At 30.9% G+C, this 20063-nt stretch overlaps 1 protein-coding gene across 3 annotated transcripts in view; it reads right to left on the bottom strand.

The window, feature by feature from the left end:
* The window catches only part of LOC143236948 (AP-5 complex subunit beta-1-like), an 82560-nt gene extending 64480 nt beyond the window's left edge, over positions 1–18080 (bottom strand). For all 3 annotated transcript variants that reach the window (XM_076475664.1, XM_076475663.1, XM_076475665.1), the window contains exons 1-7: positions 17702–18080; positions 15457–15551; positions 13650–13773; positions 12959–13099; positions 4881–5023; positions 4335–4365; positions 1799–1957 (exon numbers count right to left, since the gene is read on the bottom strand). In XM_076475664.1, coding sequence (XP_076331779.1) covers positions 1799–1957; positions 4335–4365; positions 4881–5023; positions 12959–13099; positions 13650–13773; positions 15457–15551; positions 17702–17842 — 834 coding nt within the window. In that variant the 5' untranslated portion in view covers positions 17843–18080. The remainder of the gene's footprint in view (positions 1–1798; positions 1958–4334; positions 4366–4880; positions 5024–12958; positions 13100–13649; positions 13774–15456; positions 15552–17701) is intronic.
* Between the last annotated feature and the right edge of the window lie 1983 nt (positions 18081–20063).

Below are 20063 nucleotides of genomic sequence, written 5' to 3'. Positions count from 1 at the left end.
CATGACAACGCCCCTCCTCACACAGCCCGACTCACCACTGTCTTCTTGAGACACCACAACATCAACGTTCTTCCCTGGCCCTCCAGATCACCAGATTTAAATCCATCAAACATCTTTGGGACGAGTTGGACCAATGTCTGCAATGGCGACAACCTCAACCCCGGACTCTACCTCAGCTTGCAGCAGCTTTGCAGGCTGAGTGGACAGCCATTCCACAGGATGTGATTCGTCATCTCATCGCTTCCATGGGCAGGAGATGCCAAGCAGTTATTGATGCTCATGGGGAGCATACTCGTTATTGATGTTGAGTGACGTTAAACTTCAACTAGTGAGCGTGGACTTCGTCTTTGCAGACTTTGGTTGTTCAGCAGTGAATGTGCAAAGTTTCACACATGTCATACAGAACTACCCGGAATAAACTTGTTAACAATTTGTCTCAAATTTTGCCTTTTGCATTTCTTTTTTGGAGGGGTATGTATATATAGAATTCATTATATGAGATATAGAATATGTGATGCTGAGAAGATAGGTACAAAAACTGAAGTCTAAACTGCTGAGATAAGCTTACAAAATAAATTTAAAGAAAGATTAAAGCAACCTGTTAAGAAAAACTGAACTTATTACTTTTATAGCAGAAATGAAAAATAATTAAATTAAACCCTTTTCCAAAGAAATTTATGACAAAAACTTATGTTTATCATAAACAAGAGCAATGCGCACAAAAAAAATGGAAAAGTGGAATTTAAACAATCTGTGTAAAATGATAAGAGGAAAAACATCAAAGAAAATCATTTGGATATTTTTGAAAACACTAAATATCCTGCATGTAACATGGTATTATTAAAATACTAAAAGTACAGATGGAGAATATGATAAGGTAGTTATTTAAAAATTGATACTGCACAGAGTATAAACACTTTCTGGAAGTATATTATTCAAATGAAGAGCTACTACTGCTACTGAAGACAGAGCCTGTAGAGATTTTTTTTATATTCGTTTCAAAAGGAATTAAATTCAACATCTATCAACAACAATTGTCTTACAAGTTCTTGGTATCTTAGATGGGACTATAAAGATTTATTAATCATTTGGTTGCCAAACACTTAGTTTCCACAAGTAAAAAAATTTTTAAAGATGTCAAAACTGTATAATAACAGAAAACAGATGATTTTAAACAGTCTACATTCAGTGTTTCGTAAGTACAATACTCTTCTATACACTTTTCTCATTGTTGAAACAAAAGTGATCTACAAAAATACTCTGAATATTCTACTACTACTTTTTATACTCAGTTATAGGTTTATAAGACCAACATGACTGTTTTGTTGTTAATATGCAATAAATAGCCTGTGTTGATATTTCTTCTGCTCAAGAGATGTAAAGACTGGTAGCAAGGAGTGAAAGTAAGCAGCTAGTTAGAGGTTAGATGTGAATAAGTTTAGAAGCTTAGATTTATTAACTATTAGAATTCTTATGTAGGTAGCTATGAAATTTAGTTTATTATTAATTGTATAAAATTGTGAAAAAAATGTTACAGAAAGATATATGTGGCAATGATCTGAAACTTATACATCAGAGATGTATGATAAGAAGTTTGACTAAAATTTTAAATACCCTTTAATGACAAATTACACGCCAGTTTGCAAATTTCACTCACCATAGGCAAGTAGTTGAGTAAATACTTACAGCCTTACTCATAAACCAGTTTTCATTCCTACCTTGGTTATGACCACTTTGTTCATTTAATTCAAATAAAAATTTTGTTCTGTTTGAGAGGGAATATAAAATACAAACTTACAGTTGGCAAAAGATCTGAAGTACATTTCACAACTTCCACAAGGTTATTGAGCACACAGTACACAGAGGCTGATGACATCCACTTCAGTTGATCCAACAGATTCATGACAACAGGAAAAACTTCAATTTCACTACTCAATATAGGTGATGGAACTAGTATCTAAAAGCAATTAAAATTTTCAAGTCATTGGCTTTATTTCCTGGAATACTAATTTTAATCACCATCAATACCTCAAAATTTTATTTTGTATTTGTTTTATTTCAGTTTTGGCCTGAAGTATTGCACTTACATTATAAGAAATCCGCCTTGTCTCCTACCCTACATATTATGGTATTCTCAGTTTGCCCTAATTTCCCTCAGAATAGACTGCATAACAGCAAAAACAGAATGATAATACACCTGATACTGTATTACAGTGCAATGACTGGGTTCTCTCTACCTTTTTTTTTCTTTTTTGATTCTATCAAGTCTAAACTCCAAATAAAAAAGACTGGATACAGGGTATAAACAATCACAATCTTTATCACAACAGAAACAAAACCAAATTATTTCACATTTTAGTTCTAGGTTAAAGTTGTGCTACTCGCAATTCCAATGTCTAACAAGAAATATTTCTTAAATAAAGGTATCTCAGCAAACTCTCAGTACATCTATGTAAATCTGTATGGTTAGAAATTACTAAGTCTCAATTCCTAAAATCTTAATTATGTCTAAAAAATGCAAGTTATATTTCAGTCTTCAGTCTGAATCTCAAAAAATACTAGTACAAATTTGTAAATAAAGAAAAACATTATATATAGAGTTCACTCTTCCCAAGAGCATGTACTATCTACGTGACTGAGGTACATTCTCATGTCAAAAGAGGTGGGTCATATCCCAATAATCACATGGTGTTCTGATAGAACAGACCACTCATCTATTCAAAGCATTGTTCATGCTACAATGATCTTTTATAAAGGAAAAGACATGATGCTCTCTGTGACTTAGACAAGTCCATGAACAACTATGATAAGGGAAAGTTAGTAGTTTACCCACATCAATATTCAATATTAAGAATAAACACAAAAACACATTGAAAATACAAAAAATTATATAGCAGTTAAGGAGATAGAAAATGCATGATATGCCTGTACTTCACTACAATATCCACCTAAATACATAATATATTAAATATTTAATTTTTCCATTTTCTATACTAGTTACACTATTAAACTACACAGAAACTTGATTATGAATATTTTCTTCATTAATATTTTCACTACGTGTGGAGGTTATAGTGCATGGTATCACATACATAATTTATATCCAAAATATCTACCTCAAAATTGTCAATAAGTTTGGTACCAAATTAAAGATTATAATTATAATTTTAGAATTATACATATCATACACAATTTCTTAGTTTAAAATTAAATATTAAAACAAAAGTCTTAAATATCAATTTTCTTATGTCACATGGTATGTTGAATGTAACTTTGCTTAAAAGTAAAGGTTTGTGATGTCCAAGTAAAAAGTCTATAGTTTCTTATGAATTAGAAACTCAAGTTATCAACACTGACAAGCTAGAATATAAAATATAAAAATCTCCTATCTTTTCATCTATTTTCTAAAATATTATTATCTTTACTCAATCAACCAAGGTGTCCCAACCACCTCTTCCATTTTTAGACACACTCACATGCTTTCTATGTACACCTACTTCACTATATGGCATGTTTATAAGCAATCAAAAGGTTAGAATGTCCCCCCTATGGTGCTTATGCAGGAAACTTTCCTTTTCATGGTAGAATCAAAGTAGAGAGGTATGAAATAATAGAGCTCAAAATGTTATATTGTTTTAGACCTAAATGCAGCTTAATTACCAAACCTGATAAATTATAACAAAATTCTGTAGTAATAATATATTAATTTATGATTTTTTATTTCAAAATGTATGTATAAAACCTAAAGAAATTATTTTGTTTTACATCTTTTACATATATATATGTAATGGTAACTACTTTTTGTCAATTTTAAGAGCCTTTATTTCCAAAATTATGTAAAATGAAATTGCATCTGAAAATGAAAAATAAAATTTAAAATATTATGATTATTTAATACCTTAGCCTAAAGGTTTTATGGATTAAGTACAATCTCATAAGCTCTCTACACTTTTAAATATTAAATCATTACAATTTTATAGAAAACAGAAATTTTAGATTTCACAGGTATACATTTGAATTTTGAATTATGGCAAAGCTACTTAGGCTATCAGTTGCCAACCTCATGCTGAATATCAACCAAAGAAAGGCATGCCATCACCAGCACCCTTACAACCACCACCAATGCTGAAGGATTGACTTTCACTCTTATAAACGACGTAGACTGACTTTCAATCTTATAAAGCACCCACAACTTAAACTGCAGGGAATATTTTGAAATATCACAAGGATTCAAACCCAGCTCCCAAACGCAAAATCCAGAACTCTACCACAGGATCAATCCAGACATCCACAAAAATATACAAAAATTTTCTTAAACACATATAAATACTCACTTGTTTTGAACTTCCTGTTTTCTTGGTTTCACTGAAAGAAAATAAAAATGTATAACATAAATTTTGTGCAATATAAAATTATAAAAGATTACCCTTAAAACTTTTAGAAATTTTTTTTTTTAAAACTGCTCAATAAATATTATAGCATAAGCTTTAAACCTAAGCCTCAAATAATTTAAGTCAAATGTGGCTTTCCCTGAGAAGATGATTCCCTGTCTAAAGAAGAAAAAAACTGTAAAAAAGATATTACACTATTTGAGAAAACTTTCAAGCAATTCATTTTTTAAGAGAACAACATTAATTATTTTACCAAGAAAATAAATATCATTCAAACTGCATAAAATATGATTAACCCAGTATTAAATTTATACTTCTCACATTAACAAAACATGGAATACTCAGATACAAAAATCACATTAGTCAACAAGTTTAAGTGTGGTGTTTCAAAGACACTCACTCATCAAAATACCTTGTATTCTAGTCAATACTGATACAAGAACATTTTTAAAATAATTTATTTAAATTCTCTTATCATATAATCCATACATAGTATTTGTACTTGAATGATTCTTCTCCTGTACTAAATGGGTCAAAATGACACTGATAAGAGAGGCACAGGACTGAAAAGCTGGAGATGTATCTTGCTGAAAGGCATTCCACACTGCTTCAGCATGTGGCTCAATAATACCCTGAGAAAAAAGGCAATTCATATATATAATTAAATACTTTACTATTGAATACTGGGAATTTTGTGTCTCACTTTCAAATAATATTTAACAAAATGCTTATAGAAAATATTTTGCAGTAAAATTACAAAGTTAAAAAATGACATATTTCATAGTTCTGAGAGTATAATGTTTATTAAAATAAATAAAGATGCCAAAGCCTTATTATTGGTATCATCTTATCTATATATTTTTAGCATTAAAATTAAATTCAAGAACTTTCCTTTAGATGGACAAGTACAAAATAATGTACCCACAGGTCTTCAAATTGTATACTCAGTAATTATAACATCTTGAAAGTAACTGCTTTGAAACTTATTTCTCTAAAATACAACATTAATATTTCCCTTTCTTGATAATAATAATAATAAACCATTTCACAAAAAAATATTTTTTTTCTATAACATACTAAATGTATTAATACTGACTTTAATACTTTATTTTACAAATAAAATTTTATATATATTCTAAAATTTTACAGAAATATATTTTAATATGTTAATTAACACTAGAACTGCTAGGGTTTCACATACCTGTAACTGCCACATTGACATTATTCTGACTATTATATATTGCAAAGTCAGTGTTAAAACAAAAGAAGGTAAAAGATACAACTCAAAATATTTCTTTTGAAACATCAAATCAAAGATAATTACAGCCAAAACACTATAAAAATGAACAATTATGTGAGAAAACAACAAAACTTCATTTAAAAACTATAATAAAATAAACATATCAAAAGGAACAATTTTGTAAGCAGGTATAAACAGTAATATGTACGTACATAACTCTAAATATAAACTAGTAACAATAGATAAATTATTACAAACACTATTGTTTGTAAAAAAAAAAAAAACTGAGAAGAAAATTACACAGCTCTAATTATAAAGTAGCCTAAGTGGCATAATCCACGTATATGAAATGCTTTCCAACATTTGCTGTGCATTTACCACACACACATCTTTCACGCAGGACACATGCATCTGAAACTGTTTTCATTGCATTTTAGTTACCTCAAACTGTTTTCTTTTACATTTTTTTAAATGTAACACTGAATTTAGGCTAAAATGTGTGGTGCTTTGCAGTTTTCTCATACACAAAGCTATGAGACTAGTTTCAAGATGAAATTATTCAAGTTTGTATTTTTTCCAGCACATTCCTTGTACAAAACAAAGGCACTGATGGCTGCCACATCCAGAACATTGTAAAATATAGCAAATGGTTACAACAAGAACCAGTTTATATTGAGTACTAATGTGTCATCTGGTATGTAACATCCACTCAGTACTTGGTCTGTTAGCTTTTATCCTTCTTAGTAATGTTAATCCCAATTGACACATAAAGCAAACTAACAATGCAAACATTCTTCCTCAGTTTGCATTTATAAATAATTAATGTGGCAAAGTCTGTGTGTTTCAACATTGTACTGGCTTATAGCTCTGGCTGTGAATTTAGTGCAAATCATGGAAGCTCTCCTCTTGATGAGTACACTATTTCAACTAGGGTTTGTTTTTTTTCTGCAACTCATTTGCCAATTCAAGTGAAGTACAAAATATTGTCTGTAATCAATCATATCCCTCTCTTTTCCTGAGTGAGGTACCAACAGCCTGACTACCACACTGTCTACTAGTCTTTGACGTGCTGTACAAATTTCATCTTTATTCACATAGGAGAGAAACAATTCAGAATGTATTTTGAGACAACATATTCTGCCAGCCAAAACTCTATTCCAAATTCATCCACTACTTTTGACATGTACTGCATTCAGCAACATCACAATTTTGTGTAAAAATAGCTCCTCATTCACAGTAATGTTCTATTCAACCATGTAGCAGACAATACTATTTTAAATGAAACCATTTTAAATTTCTGATTATAAGGGCAAGTTTGTTTGAAATCAGGCATTTCTCAATGCTTTTATGTCAAAATGCAAAACTTTTAAGCTTCTCAACACTGATTTCATGGAATTCTTGCCATAAAAAATGAATTATCATTGCACAGACCAAAAGCTCTCTGAGTAAATGCTTTTGTCACCATAGACTCCCATGAGCAAATAGTAGTAAAATCAATACTTATAATTCCTTCAAAGATATTTTACACAAAACACTGTTTTCCACACTATTTGCCTCTACTTCACTACAATGTTGAATGTGGTGTAACAATCACATATAAATCAATAAATAAAAAGCACTGATAGGGTTATCAATGTTGCATTTTGCATACAGTGCAGAACCTGGAGTTTCTGTTAAAACATTTTATGTAACTCCACCACCAAAATTCATAATTTCACAAACTGTTCCATCCTTCCAAATCTCCTGTGTGCCAACTCACACTAGTGACACAGCTGGAGTAGCAGTGGTTAGCACTGTACCAGAACAAAGTGGCTGAAATCATAGAAAACTGTCTAGAATTGCTGCTTCTGTTACAAGTTCTCATGCATCTGGAGAGCTGTTTCAGTGGAAGTAGCACTTTCTTCATTTTCAATTTCAGGACTGTCTGTTTCAGAAATCCAGGAATCATTGCTTTCGTGAACGCTCACATCCCCACACCAAATTTATTTTCTGACAAAGCTGTGAGCATCTCTAACACTTGTTGAGCAAACACTCATCTTCTTTAAGCCATTTCTGAGTTTCTGAGTGTCATTTTCTCTGTTACCATATATATTCTAATCCACAGACAAGCACAGGGTACTTCTCATGAGTATTGATAGGATTTTATGTAGGCTATGTTACAATATACTCATATCAACAAACAAGCAGGTGCAACTTTTCATAGGAATTAACAGATTATGTGTAAACTATACTACAATTTGTTCACATCAGGCAACAAATAGTCACCTGTTCTTTGAGACTTTAAGGGCCAAAATATAATCAAAGACAAATGTAATCAGAGAGCTGAAAGTTCAGTTGAGTATAAAAATAACAATAGGTATCTATACTGGAACTACAGGTTACATGGAATACAAATAATAAATCCCCAATTGTACGTATTGTAAAAAGCAGTGAAATTGACAAGTCTTTGGCAGTTCTACATAAAAGTGATTATGAATTTTTATTTGTGAAGTTGTGCTTCTGAAATTCCATGAGGGTGTTTAATATACATAATTAAGAAACATTCACACTAAAAATTTCAAGTAGTGAATGTCTCCTTAACTCTTTAAACACTCTATCTCAAAGTTTTATTTTCTTATGGATGACAATAAAGAACAACGAAAGAAGATAATCGTATTGCAGCTTACAATAAAATGTACCTTATCATACATAAACAACAAAATATAAAATATATACTAAAAACAAATACACACATAGGGGTTCTGCTAAACTAGGAAATAAAAAGGAGTAATGAATAACTATATTGTTTGTAAAAAACCTAAAGTCACAAGTGACGTTAATTACATACTTGATTATAAAATTCAACCAAATACAATATTAAAAAAAACTGACAATCTTAATAATGATCTCAGTGAAATATTATGATTATTTACTTTAACAGTATTATAGTACTTTACCCACCAGCCATGCTCATCTGTCACATTCTCTCTTTCAGAAGAATGAAATTAAATTAAAATAAGTTAAAAGTCTCTAACTTTTAATACTACACAATTTATAAACAGTAGAAAGTCAATGTTTTAATCTATCAAATGACATATTATACTACTTTTTTTTCTTTGGACATAACTGTCTATTTCACTTCCACTTGGAACTATATTTCCACAGGGAAAACATTAATGAGCTTTGCTAAATTTGTAAGGGATTTGACACATAGTTAGAAAGCTAGAAAACTGTGATAGTTATGGAACACTGTTTTATGCAAGTTATTATTCTGTATTCTATAGTGCTGAATATCTATAATTTTACTTATTGTTGCTGCACTAAACAAGTTAAATTCCTTTGTTCATCTGCACACTGCAGAAAATTAACTGCAGTAAAAGAAACTTAAGAACCAAATGCTCCTAGTGACAAATAACATGATTGTTCACAGGTTAAATTTATAAAACAGATTTCTTGATTCAACATATGCAATGCCCAATTCACCAAAAATTTTGTCATTGTATTCTTGAAGTACAAAAGAAGACACTTTCAAAGAATTTATTGTCCATCTTGCCTTAGCAGTAACTCAAAATATCTAACAGACAAAGGGTTGATACTAATGATGCACACTAGTAGAAGATGTTTTCCTGTCTTCACAAGGACAAAGGATTCTGTGGTGATGCTATGGTTGCTTGCAATGTTTCCTTCACGAACAGTCTCTATCTTTTCTTATGGCTCTGGAATGCTGTCTTCTGTTTGTTTGTTTGTTTCCAAAAGAGAAACCTGCTGCTAGGAGTTTGCAGATATTGTAATCAGAAAGAATTATTTTCTTAATGCTTCTCCTAGCTTTAGAGTAAGTGTCCCAGAACTGACAACTGAAAGGACTGAAGAGTTTTGTGGTGTTGTGTTTTTCAAGCAACTCTCCCAGCTTATTTAAGAAGGGGACATCTGTATTTATAGATGTATCACTATTGTTGTCAAGCAGTGTAAGGTCAAGTTGTTTGCTTTTCAAGAATGAATTGAGCTCATCATTAGTGTAAGGATCAGCCTCCATTATGCACCTTTCCACCACCACATCTCTAAATCTCTTTATCATTTTGGCTGCATAGTTATCGTCTTTATTCTTCACAAGTTTTCTTTTTATATTGTCATAACACCTTCTTGCCAGTTGTACAGCTCTCCTAAACCTTTCATCAAAAGAACTTACATATTTCAGGAAAGTAAATATTTCTCTAACCACCTTAGAATGGAATACTTCTGTGAGGTTTTATTTTACTTTTTTTTGTCATTAGTTACAATATGTTGATGAAGATGAAACAGCATCATTACACTGTGCTTTATATTTAGCACACACCTCTGCAAATTTCTGCTTGTTTTCTAACATGATTTTAATTGTAAATGATGAAAAATGACCTGCCACCATTCTTAGCTGTGTTTACAGTACTAGCGTAGCAGATGAGAAAAAGCTTAAGAAGTAGGTAGGCAAACTTCCATCAAGAAAACAAAATCAGTGAGTCATTCCAATAAAAAAAAAGAATTGCATAGGCCTAGAGTGCATAGTATCTTTGGTCTGGAATGTTAGTTGGGAGAATCCCCTTGAATAGGCCAACTTGCAAAGTGAATTGCAATTTTTTTACAATGGTGGAAGGTTTATTTTTTTTTGCACAACCAACATTTACAAAATACATGTAAGTTATGATTAACTCAAAATTTTATTCAAGTTTTATAGGCCTAGATCTATCAGCAAAACTGTGAGAAAAAGTTATATGCAGAGAAAATATGTGACACAAATTCAACTGACTTGCACTGCATCGAGGCAAGTTGACTGGCCGGCTGATAATCAATAGTCATTGGCCTAATGCTGAAAAGTTAAATATTCACGGAGTAGAATAGTGAAAAGTGAGCTACATGTTGCCACATAATTCATTGGCCTGTGGTCCTGTATATCTTGACATAATAAATATGGATTGCACATAATAAGATGGATAGTTCCATTGAGAAAGTGAGTGGACTGCAATCAAATTCTAACCATGCACAGCATTTGAGTGTAGATAAGCTATGCCTTGTTTCATTAACACAGCATGAACTGAAAGTAAAGTGACAGCTTGCAAATGGAATGTAAGGCTTAGCAGTCATAAATAGAACTAAGCATAGCTTGAATGCTGTTAAAATGTATACCATTAACCTATTAGTGTATTTCAAATATTCATTCGGATTTTTTTAATTAGCAAAAAATACTAACTGTGTTGACTAAAATAAATATTGTGCAGGATGAAAAATTTCTCCAATAGACGTACAGGTACAGTTATTTGGAATGAGAGAATACCAATCAAACATGCTTATTATACATTAGTGGCTAGTAAAGTGTGATATTACATCCTCAGTTATTCATAAAACATCAAGAATAATGGTTATAATGCATAAACCAGTAAAGTATAGTACCAAACTGGGTAAAAGTTCTATCAAAACAATAATAATCTAAACAACATTTTAACACTTTAAACAATCCAACCAAATCAATTTAATAAGAACTGATATCAGATAACAGGCATCATGGGCAACATCAAAAAAACAACACAAAATATACACTGGGAATACTATTACACAATCATAGCTCTCTAAATGTAGAATAGGTTGATTTGACTGATCACACGATCTGTGTGTACTCCTATAAAATCTTTATATGTCCGATACTCCTACCATTAATAAAGTATATCTTCAAAAAATCTGGCAGTCTTTCAGTGAAAATTATGTCTTTCACATACAAAAAATTATACTTGTTGTTAGTATTTTAAGCAAACTAAAAAAATGGATTCGTATTTGAATACATGAGCTACGTATTTTGAATAGTCTGTATGCAAAGTGATTTCCATATTATAATTTAAAAAATTTTACTTCCTCTCAAAAATCTTCAATTTGATTTGTATAATCTTTGAAACCTCCTTAGTATATATAAAATGTTTTCTTTCCAGTAAAGCTTTATATTTTGTTATTCTCTCTACCTTAACTCTATATAAGATTGGTCAATTTGACCAACATTGTAACTGCCAAAACAAATCTAAAATATAAATGATCCTTTCTTCTTTCTAGAATGACTTCAAATTGTAACATGAAACTACATTCACATATCCTAAGTAGCTTTAAACTTCTAACAGTATATATCTATCTATAATTGAAATTTATTGTTTTATTGTCCTTTGAATTGTTTCTAACAACTTTTCTCATCATTATAAGTTGTAAATCATTTTGGGAATGTGGAGCTCAATTTAAACTATCAAATTACATTACCCATGATCTGCAAGAATGTATGCCCCATGTAACATTTGTTAAAATATTTTTACTATATTATTACTAATGTTACCTAAACTAACCAAATTTTACACTTTAGGTACTTTTATAATAATAAGTTAATATATATGAAATACAAGAAATAAATAATTCACCTGAATCTTCTTTTCTCTTCCTGTTGGTTATCATTGACACTTAATCCCACTTTTTTATACTCATTGTAGTAATACACTAAATAATTTTTATTTAATAAAATAATACAAAATATCAAATACAAGAAAAGTAAACAATTTCCCCTAGCTACCACAATTTCTCTGGCTTTCTAACTATGTGACAAGATCAGTTATCAAATCATACAAGCTAGTCATTATCTTTCCCATATGAACAAAACTTGTACTAACAGTGAAACTGACAATTCTTCATTCAGAAAAAAATATCACATTTTTTTTTAACAGATGAAAACCTTGGCTTTCTATCAGTTATGAATAATATAGAATTAAACATAAGATAGAACTACTGACAAGGAGAGAATATGAGGGATGAGTGTGGTAAGAAGTGTATGATTTTTTGTTTCATGGCTCTGCAATAAAACAAAATTACAGGCTATACAAATCAGGATATGTCTGAGTAATGATGATTTTCTAATGAACAATTTAAATTGAATTTTGTATTTATTGGAAAGGTGATGGATGAAACAGAGAATAGAAAATGCATAGAGAAAATATGTCACTAGAGGAAATTCAGGATTTTCTTAAATATTGCCTTATAAAATTAAAAACTAAAAACTTATATTATTAAAATATGGATTTTTAGCTAAGATTTTATGCTGTACTAAATGGTTTAACATAACCAAAACGTAGATTAATAAAAGTTTGAATATAAATCACTAAACCTTATAACATGCACAGTAAAGGATGTCCATGGTGGTAGGGTTAATTGAAGACTGCACATGACCAGAAAAATGAGGATGTATATCATAAAAAATACTGTTAGTCTTACATGATGTAACATAACACTTTTTACTCATTAAGATATCTAATTTCACAATAATGCTTATCTTTTTAGACACATTTGTACTTACAGGATAAGAGATTTCAATTTCTTGCAGGCATTTACAGGCTGTTCCTCGCAACAAAGGAGTCTCTTTTTTGGTATTACAAACAATTTCAAGTAACAGATCCACAAAAGCAGTCAATTGGCCCTTGATTGTAGATGAGCTTAACTTAAAAAAAACAAAAAAATGATAAAATAGCAATTATATTCAAAAATGTGTTTAATTAAATAATCTAATATAAATTATTACAATAAAACTAAGAAATCTGGTGTTAATGGTTATTTAAGTAAGAAAAACTATAACATCAATCTTCATTTCTTTTTAATTACATGAAACAAATATAGACTATAATGGCATGCAAATAACATGTTTCAGGTGCAAAGCATTTTAAGCTGAATAGCAATAATTTGCATACGGAATGGGTTAAATAATATGTCTGGAAGTTAGTGATTTTTTTATTTTAAATATTGCATGTAACTAAACAATTTTATATAAGTCTATTGAAGGAATCAATAAATAATCTCTCAAAATATATTTCATATCACACTCCCACAACTCTGCATTTCTTGGAATGAATAACCTTATGAATCTTAGTTTACTTTTTTTTACATCATGCATTTGAAACACTACAGGTTCTATTATATAATTTAAAAAAATATAATGCATTACAAAAAAAGGTTAATAAACAGAACACTGTAAAGATAAAAAATAACCTCACATCAAATTCACCACCAAGTAAAATGGTTGTTACTGTAATCAAAAACTGACATTTCAGTCGAACTTTTTCAGTTCCAACCAACTGGTGAAAAACACTGTGCAGGGAGCCTACAGTTTGTTCTAACCTGTAACAGAGAAAGCAAGTCTGATCAAGTGTGAAAGCTAAGTTAAAAACTTGTGACTAAATTATACATGCTAAAAACTTATAAATGTTTAAGTTGTGACAGTTGTTAAAAAATAAATATTTGTAAACTTTTATTGATTTAAGCTAAACAGCACTAAAAGATTTTTACAACACTGTATCTAACTGAAAACAAATCAGTATATGTACAATAACAAACACTCATTTTGTATCTTTGTAATAAAGCATCCATAATCCAGGTGCTCATACAATATTTAACTCTACTTCAGACTTCACATATGCATAAGGAAACCACAATTAAAAAATTAAAAATTTAAGAAAAACCTTCTAACAACTGTAAACTTTGCAAAGAAAACTTGTTTACAAGTTGCTTTTATTGAATTAAACTGAGTCTTGGTTAAATTACCAAGTGAAACATAACATTTGAAAGTTATTCATCATATTTTGACCTACAACTAGAGAGAATTATAATCATTGTGTTTCTTCTACTATCTTCTAAAATGAAGCATTGTACCAAGAAATAAAAGAACACTGTAAGAATTCTACAGCAGCAGCACAATCTGAATCACAAATGTGAAAAAACACTAAACACTGATGCTAGAAAACACTTAATGATGGAATACACAAATATATTTAAATGTACATAGAAAAGTATGATAAGAAACTAATAATAAAACTTGATATTTTTAGAAAATATATTTTCTATATTACTTTTAGAATCAAGTAGTGAATGCTCTAAAATAGGGAAAAGGTTGGCTTTTCAATTTCTATGCATTACATTTAATTTTGTATTTCAGTGCAATGGCCTACACAGCTTTCTACCATTGATTTACTTGTAGTTGTTATATAATTTAATTATTGAGCTACAATCCATTCATATAAAACAGCACTAAAGAAAATAAGTTTAAAAACAATTTTATTTTCCTAACTGTGATTAGTTTATGGACTCAGTTGCTGTCAAAAGTAGCATTGGTAAGCACTTTATAAAAATTTAATAAGAGAATCAATGATTTCTTGAAAAGTACAGGTTAAGTTTAGATATGTACTTTTTGAAATGTGGGCATATAAAGACAGCTCTCACAGATAAAAACAGTCCTTTGATGGACATATATTATATTTCTATGTTAACATGTTATGGCAAATATCTGTGTCTGTCACTGTTCACTAACAATTATAAAAACATGATAATAGTACAAAACAGCATAAAAAATGAAAATAAGTTCTAAACAGATCTGTCAATTAAACATTAATCAACTGAAAGATAAAATGAGACATGCAATTACTTCAAAATAAATACATCATATTATATAAAAAAAGCTTTAAATAACATATAGCATAACATTTTCCTACATTTACTGTCACATTTATGTGGTTTACAATCTCAGGATTAGTTTCATGTAATTTCATTTTACATTTTCTATGTTCAATGTGTAACTGACAGTTACATTTGATTGCCACTTGTTTATACACACTCTCATTTCATTTTACACACTTTTAAAATATCTAAGTTTTTCTATTCATACAATACCAATTACATTTTTAACATTTTCAATTTTGTCTAAAAGATCACTAATACTAACAAAATAATAAGATTTAATAACACATAAACCAAACTGTAACTAGAATCTTATAAAAAAAAAGTTCATTAGAAACAATTATTATTTACCTGTCTTCATCAGTAAACAAGAGTGTAACATTTTCTTGCAGAAAAGTAAGTAAAAAAGTCTTACAGCTATCATCAACTTCATCATCGCACAAATCCTAATAAAATATATATATATTTATGAATATAATAAAACTTCAAAACTAATAAATAGCATAAACAAAATACAATATATGAATCTTCAGTTTGGACAGAATGCTTTGTGTTTACAGAATATTTATTCACAGCCTGAAAATTTATTACATTTCACAAACACATGTTATTCATAACTTTGTGTTCAGTGTTATTGATTTCCACAGATTATCATCTCACAAAATCTTTAAAAACAATGTGTTTATTTTAAACTGGTGAATTTACAACTGTATTAATAAAACATGGTAATTTTTGTGAATGACTTGCCATATGACTTGCCATAACATCATTCACCATAGTGCTGATCAATTACGTGATCATATTACTGGATGGAATACATCTTCATACAAAGTATATTCTTTTGGTACTTTCAGTTAAATTTACATATAACTCCTCTTTTAGCACTTTGTGTAAGCTACAACTATTAATTGTGATGAGTTATAATTCTTTTGTAAATTCTATGCCTTTATTACATTACATACCTCGTATTTATGTATAATGTATGTTTTGCAGTACTTTGACTATAATACCCATGTCAGATCCTTCAATAAAAGTGAAAAATATGAAAGATTATTCATAATCATTGCACTACTGTCAATAAAAGAACTTGTTATGCCTGAAATTGTTTGTAACATAAGTTTTTCAGGCTGATATAGTGCACAATAACATAATTAAAATCTTGAGTTTCCTAACCAAATACATACACAATTATTTCATATCCAAGGGATAACAGTTAAATGTACTCATATGGACATATTATAACAAATATCTGACACTATGATTATAATACATTTCTGAATTTTACCAGAGAAGTTGAACCAATGGCATCTACTGAAATAAATGGGGACAAGTGCTCCCCTGAAATATGAGAAACATAGTTCTTTATTCATTCATGTTGCATATGTATATAAATTTTTCACTCACTTCACAATTTCATGCTACTTTAGCCTATCCCTGGAAAACTTTTCTCACCAAGAAAAGGTTTTGCAGATGCTCTCAAATTCAACAAACATATTAAGTAATGGAGTATTTCACTTGTTTTCTCTGAGAGTAACAGCTAACACACTGCTTACTTAATTTCACTATAAGCACTTCCGAACAAATTTAATTATGATCTTTGTTAAAAAATAATATAGTAACTGCCAGAAAAATCATTGCATTGAACAACTGCATAAAAAAATTACACATTTTGGCTAATGAAAAAAGAGATAACTCACTAAAGGTATTTTTAAAATTTATTTTTTTGTAATTTTGTCACTAACAGTCAAATGTATATTGACAGAAGTTTTGTTATATCAGAAATGATGATAAGACAGTAACATATTTACTGTTATTAGATGTTATTTTTCATCAAATGAAAACTAACATCTGACAATGGTAAATATGTTACTGAAACTACATGGCTGAAATTCTAATAAAAATTTTACTTTCCATTGTGCCAAAAATCGTTTTTTTAACTCTTTATAAGAAATTAAGTTAGAAATGAGGTTGAACTGTTGCATACATAAAAATAGGTGCATAACGGTTAAATAGAAGGTGTAGGAGTTTCCCATAATAACACAGTCTCTACCATTTCTATGTTTCTGCCTTCATACTCTGTGTAAACATAGATATCAGATGTGAACACATCAAAATAATTTACTGACTCTAAGAGTTACTTGGTCATGATTTTAAAACTATGAAAAAATCCTGCTTAAATTAATAAAAACAGAACTGAAAATAAAAAAATCACGCATCATATATTTTATGGTATAATGTCTGGTTTCCAGTTTAAACGATCTATTTGTATGACGAAACTGACAATTTGACACCGTGCAACTGTGGTCACGTATGATTCCTACATTATGTTAGAACTAATATTAAACTTAAAACTTCAGCCTTTAATTTATATAGGCCTACTAATACCATGAATATAAATACTAAAGCCTGTGTTACTGTTCAATATTACTATTATCCTAAACAACTGAATAAATGCCACTACTAGTAATAACTCAAAATTTAAGTTTATAATACACCCATGTTTACTAATCCACAATACTATCAGTATCTAAGTACTAATTACCATTACCAATAAAAATTAGAATACTTAAAAACATAACTGATGGTAATAACATACTCTCAGAATGTCGAGATGAAAGGTGTCTGCTTTTATATTTAAGTTACACAAGAATTCTTCAGGATTTTGTCTCCAGACGGTAAGGGCATATAACCAATATTTTCCAAATACTACATCACGTCTACTAACTGAAGTCGCCATGACACTTTAGAACACATATGAAGCTAAACCTAATCACACAGTACTTGAAATGTATAAACGATTGTTGTGTTTTATGATAACGAGAGCGCCACGGAGTTGGAACAGTTTTGATTGTTTGATTGAATATTTGTATAAAGCTACACAAAGGGTCATCTATGCTCTGCTTATCCCGGGTATCGAAACCTGGTTTTTAGTCGTGTAAGTCTGCAAACATTCCGCACTGCCACTGGGAGGCAATTGTTTGTTTTGTTTGTTTTTGAATTTCGCGCAAAGCTACTCGAGAGCTATCTGCGCTAGCCGTCCCTAATTTAACAGTGTAAGACCAGAGGGTTTGTTTGTTTGTTTTTTTGGAATTTCGCACAAAGCTACTCGAGGGCTATCTGTGCTAGTCGTCCCTAATTTTGCAGTGTAAGACTAGAGGGAAGGCAGCTAGTCATCACCACCCACCGCCAACTCTTGGGCTACTCTTTTACCAACGAATAGTGGGATTGACAGTCACATTATACACCCCCACGGCTGGGAGGGCGAGCATGTTTAGCGCGACGCGGGCGCGAACCCGCGACCCTCGGATTACGAGTCGCACGCCTTACGCGCTTGGCCATGCCAGGCCAAGACCAGAGGGAAGGCAGCTAGTCATCACCACCCACCGCCAACCCTTGGGCTACTCTTTTACCAACGAAATGTGGGATTGTCCGTCACTTTATAACGTCCCACGGCTAAAAGGGCGAACATGTTTGGTGCGATCAGGATGCGAACCCGCGACCCTCAGATTACGAGTCGAACGCCTTAACATACTTGGTCATGCCGGGCCCCTTGGAGGCGATTTGAGCAGACATAAAAGGATTTCTCTCTCGGTGTTTGGGTATTGTATGTTTGTACCCTGGAGGGTCAGATTCTCTTTGACCTCTTCCTCCTCCTCGTACTTATGTGGTCTTGCAGCATTTGATGGATAATATTTACTTCATTTTGGGGTCAGAGTGAACTGAATATTACTCCGATCCTTTTCAGGGCATATAAAAGGATTAGGTTTAGTTTGGTTTTGATTTGAATCTTGCGCAAAGCTACACGAAGGCTATCTGCGCTAGCCGCCCCTAGTTTAGCAGTGTAAAACTGTAGCTTAATCATCGCCACTCACCGTCAACTCTTGGGCTACTCTTTTACCAAGGAATAGTGGGATTGACCGTTACTTTATAACGCCCCCACGGCTGAAAGGGCGAGCATGTTTAAAAAGATGCGAATTTTATATTTCAATTCTACTAGTAGTACTACACAAGAGTACATTTTAGGTGAATAACCCGCTGGATCAGCTACTGACAGCACTCTAGCTTGTTTAGAGCATGGTCTGTGACAGTAGGTTTTACCCTTGGATTGTCTACGTTTTGACTATATACAGATGACATATATCAAAATGTAAAATTGTCACAGATGTCTTTATTAACCTCAAACTTTAACATTAACTATTTTCTCACATCTTTTTTGATCAAAGACCTTTACTAGTTTACATAATGTTATGTAAGTTCTGTAAAATATTTTACGAAAACCTGTTTTAACACATTAATATTATATAAATTCAAAATCTTAAAGTTACATTGTCCAACGAAAATATCGTAGATGACAATTATAACATGATACTAGTAAAATGTGTTTATTTAACAGCAAAATATATTTCATCTAACACACTGAAAACGATAATACTTGAAAATATTGAGTCGAAACATCGCAAATAACAAATCAAAGAGATAACTAGGTTCAGTCCAACAGGAAAATATCCACTAGTACTAGGTTAGGATGAATACCATATATAGTATTCCCAGCTACCGGTTCCCCTAGTACCACAGCAGTATTTCTACAGACTCACACCACTAGAAATCAGGTTTCGATACCCGTGAGGAGCAGAGCACAGATGGGTCATTGTGTTGCTTTCTGCTTAATTCTAAACAAACAAAAATCCCAGCTACTGTTTGTTTTTCTTTTATAACTTAAAAAATAATTGCTCATCTGGATAAATTTACATGCAAGTCTCAAAATAAAACAAATGTAAATATAAGCACATAACATCACATACCGATGAAGAACAAAAGAAAGCTCAGAGATCAATTGTCATTTACATCAAATATGCGATCATTACTTTAATTAAACTGTACACGGGAACAATTTACGACTAATTTATGACGCTTGCACCCTTGATAATATGGTACTTGTTTCTTGGCGCAGGAACAAT

The sequence above is a fragment of the Tachypleus tridentatus genome, chromosome 13, assembly GCF_004210375.1.
Source record: "Tachypleus tridentatus isolate NWPU-2018 chromosome 13, ASM421037v1, whole genome shotgun sequence".
Taxonomy (NCBI): Eukaryota; Metazoa; Arthropoda; class Merostomata; order Xiphosura; family Limulidae; genus Tachypleus; species Tachypleus tridentatus.
This window is presented reverse-complemented; position numbering and strand designations above follow the sequence as displayed.